At 40.5% G+C, this 4,001-nt stretch overlaps 1 protein-coding gene across 1 annotated transcript; it reads right to left on the bottom strand.

Moving 5' to 3' along the window:
* Positions 1-2,172: 2,172 nt before the first annotated feature.
* On the bottom strand, positions 2,173-2,781 carry LOC149155260 (uncharacterized). Its single transcript, XM_089444374.1, has one exon. The coding sequence runs from the start codon at positions 2,779-2,781 to the stop codon at positions 2,173-2,175; it is 609 nt and encodes a 202-aa protein (XP_089300500.1).
* Positions 2,782-4,001: the final 1,220 nt, after the last annotated feature.

The raw sequence follows: 4,001 nt of genomic DNA, 5'->3' as shown, positions 1-4,001 counted from the left end.
TAGGACGAGATATAGGAATATGGTGCACTATTTGAAGTATTTCGATATTGTAGTTTCAAGTGTATGTAGGAGAGTACACTTCGGCCAAATATTATATAACTTCCATGTGAGCACTTATATGTCTACAACTACAAGTACATTTTGTTGTACTCAACCATCAACCATGTGAAACGTAATGTCCTTTAAATTTAAATTTGTCATCATATTATCTTATAGCAGACATTAAATTCAAGTGTTACCACTAGTTTCAACTCCCGATGCATCCTTCAATAAGATAATCAAAATGATAGCCAATAATATTATAGTTTTTTTTCCCTTTGGAAAAATTCTAATTTCCATCAAGTAAGAAAATTACATGTTGTATATGCATGGTGCATATGTTGTAAAAGAGGTTTTGCTTGTCAAAAAAATAAGTTCTCCAGTACAGATCTTAATTTGGTGCCTTATGTCCACGCAGGGAGGCACCATTCTCAGTTGTATTCAACATAAAATTTTATAAAAAAAAACTCTAGTCATGTAGAGTACCAAATTGTTCTTGATTTGAAAAAGCATATGAATATTTATAGATGAAAGCTGATAAGCAAAATAAAACATGTAGCCAGGCTCCCTGTGAACCTGCTACACAACTATGTCCATAAAAGGCTGATGATAGTACTAATAATGGGCTCCTTCCCTATGTTCCTGAATCATCCAAGTGCTGAGAGGCTCGTCCGCAACTTCTTTGGGTAATTTGTCGACAGCTCCATTTTGTTCCCTGAAAATGTGATGGCATGCAAATGAGTCAAAAAATGTAATAAGTCAGAGAGCCTCATCCAGAATATGACTCAAAGTATATGTAAAACATCTAATTGTTTTGTTTAACCAGTCACAGACAACTTTTGAGTCCCCAAAGAGTTGTAAATCTCTACAGTGATTTTCCAATGCAAATTGAATGAGGAATTTAGCAGTGGATAGTTCGGCGAACTTATTTATGCCCCATCCTAATCCCATTTGAATATTGTAATAATGGGAATCAGTGAGATATAGTAAGGCCCCTCCACCACACCCTCCCTCCTGTGTGGAAACATCAAAGAAAGCCCAAGGCCTCAAATGATTAATGGTTTTAGGGACAATGGATCGTGGCTGAGCGTTTCATCATCATCAGGGATGATAGAGTAATCAGAAAGTATGGGTGGCAATGGAAGGCCAATGTGATGCGGTATTCTAGAAGATGAGATTGTTGCGGGCGATCTAAAGGCCCCAGCTAATGAGGAGCGGGAGGTTCCGAAGCTTTGTTGGAACAGTGCTTGACCACCATGTTGACTAGGCCTCCTTGACAGTAATACCCTGCCACTTGATCGAAGATGGAACCACTGATAAGATCGATTTACAGAGTTCTTGTGCGGCCTGGCAATCGATAAATAGGTGGGTAACAGATTCATTGTTGCTTTTGCAAAGACAACACCAAAATGGGTCGTGTTGTGCTCTTTTGAGAAGGTTATCTCTTGTGGCAATTTTGTTTTTAAATATGGTCCACATGAGAAGTCTGTTCCTGGGGGGTGCTTTGAGCTTCCATAAGTACTTCCACCAGGACTCGATGGCTTGTGGTCGACGAGCTTCGGCTAGCACAAGGTAGCCTTCCTTAGGAGTATATTTCCCAGCTTTCGAGTGCGCCCATATTACCTCATCTTCACCTTAACCTAACTGGATGTGAGCTTCAGTAAGAGCCCCAATATAGGCATTCCATTGCTGTGTCCATTGTTGTGGAATGTTCAGTCTATGGGCCGATTTCCATGCTTGCTGAAATAATGTGGTATGCTCGGGGTCCGCTATGTGGCCGATATAGGTAATGTTTGCTGCTCTGAGAAAGTTTTTGAGCTCAGCTGGTAGCCTGTTGGCATTCTCGCAACCAATCGATGGGTCTTGTCCAATCCTCATAGCCATTCTAGATTGAATTTTCCAAGTAATACCAGCTCTAATGATGTCCAAAGATTTAATTACAGCCTTCCATATGATTGATATCCCTGTGGGGTATCTTTTTCGTTGTCTTAGCCAGTCCATCAAATTAAGAGGGGTGTTGTATTTTGAAGCAACCACCCTTGTCCATAGGCTATTTGAAGTAATGAGTTGCGATCCAGGTTTAGCTTCCAAAGCTGAGGAGAAATCCTCTAACTTCTTTATGCCCCATCCACCCTATTTCTTCGGCATATTGAGTGCCTCCCACTTGACCCATGCAAATATTTTTCCTGTCTGTTTACCCTTCCAAAGGAATCTGCAGCATAAGGCTTGTATCTTGGAGAGTATACCCCTAGGAATCCATGCCAATGACATCCAATAGACCGGAGTAGCCTCCAGAATAGCTTTAATGAGAGTGAGTCTGCCTGCCCTGGATAGGTATTTGTAATACCAAATGTTGAGTGTTTTCTCCATCTTGGCAATAAGCCATGTCCAATCTGCAATTTTGTATCCCAGAGGCTTCAATTTGTAACCCAAGTATCGAAGGCCATCCTCCAATCTTAGAAGGGTGAACTGGAATCTTTGTAGTGAAAAATGTATCTCGTATTGGGAACATCCAGTCGCTGATAAGGTGGACTTGTTGCAGTTTACAGTCATGCTGGTGGCCGATTGGAACAAACAGAAAGTATTCTTCATATTGGTCAAATCCCCAATACTTACATTGAGAAATATCAAAACGTCATCCACAAATAACAAATGAGTCAATATGCATCCTTCTGTGATTTTAATACCCTGCAGTCTGCCCCTTCTGAACTCTTCTTTAACAAGCCTACTGAGCCCTTCCATGATTAGGAGAAAGAGTAGTGGAGATAGGTGGCAACCCTGACGGAGGCCTCTTTCAGAATGAAAAAAGGGTGAAGCCGCTCCATTAATCAGAACACTAAATGATATGTTAGTGATGCAACTCATAATCCATTTAATAAAATCATATGGAAACCCAAGGTGGGTTAGAAGCATTCTCATATACAACCAGTTAACTCTGTCAAAAGCCTTAGAGAGATCAACCTTTAGAATCATACCTTTCATTTTATTGGAATGCAATGAGTGCAATACCTCGTGTGTTGTTCCCACTACCTCATGGATCTGTCGATCTTGTAGAAAGGCGAATTGCTCCTGAGATATATGGGTGGATAGAATGGGCCTCATTCGATTGGCTATGATTTTAGCCATGATCTTATAGATGCAGTTGCATAATGAGATAGGTCTATAGTCGTCAAAGGTGGACGGATTGTCGGACTTTGGAATGAGTGTGATGAATGTAGAGTTGAAAGGTTCATACATCTTTCCATTGATTCTGGTTTCTTCAATTACCTTGAGGAGGTCTGCACCAAGAGTCTCAAAAAAAGCTAGATAGAACTCAACTGACCATCCATCCAACCCTGGGCTCTTGTCTTTCTTGAACCATTTGAGAGTGGTTTCCAATTTTCCTAGGGTGACTTCCTTAGTCAGTTCATTACCATGCTCCTATTCCACAAATTGTGGGAAAATCTAAGCCACTTGTGTGATTTCAACAAGATTTACATTGGGGGGAGCCCTGTAGATCTGACTGAAATGAGAGGATGCCATTGATGCCAGTTGAGGGAAAGTGTTTACAGTGAGACCTTGCTCATTTGAGAGCTATCAGATGGTATTAATAGCTTTCTGCCCATTTGCATAATTATGATAGAATTTTGTATTATCATCTCCCTCAAGCAGCCAGATCGCCCTACTTCTCAGCCTCCACGCTTCTTCACGGTCCTTCAGAATTTTTCCTCTAGTGGCATATAAGGAAGTGAGTTTGTCCTTATGCTCATTTGAGCTGTAAAACTCTCCAAAGTTATTTTCAAAATCAGAAATTTCTGTTTCCGCATCCCTTAGGATTTGATCATCCTGTATTTTCTTGTTATGTGCCCATATTTTAGAGTCTCTATTCATCTCTATTAGAAAGTCAGAAAAACCCTCAGTTATGTTTCCTCCAACAGCTGGGGGATGTGCCTTCCAAAATTTTTTGATCATAAGAACATAGG

The sequence above is a fragment of the Pinus tabuliformis genome, chromosome 9 (assembly GCF_031772625.1).
Source record: "Pinus tabuliformis cultivar Carrire ecotype Pingquan chromosome 9, CPIR1, whole genome shotgun sequence".
Taxonomy (NCBI): Eukaryota; Viridiplantae; Streptophyta; class Pinopsida; order Pinales; family Pinaceae; genus Pinus; species Pinus tabuliformis.
Note: the sequence above shows the minus strand (reverse complement) of the source record. Positions and strands in the feature narration are given on the sequence as shown.

Excerpts from the sequence above, each read along its gene's own strand:
- LOC149155260 (XM_089444374.1), bottom strand. The coding sequence starts at position 2,781 with ATGGAAGGGCTCAGTAGGCTTGTTAAAGAAGAGTTCAGAAGGGGCAGA.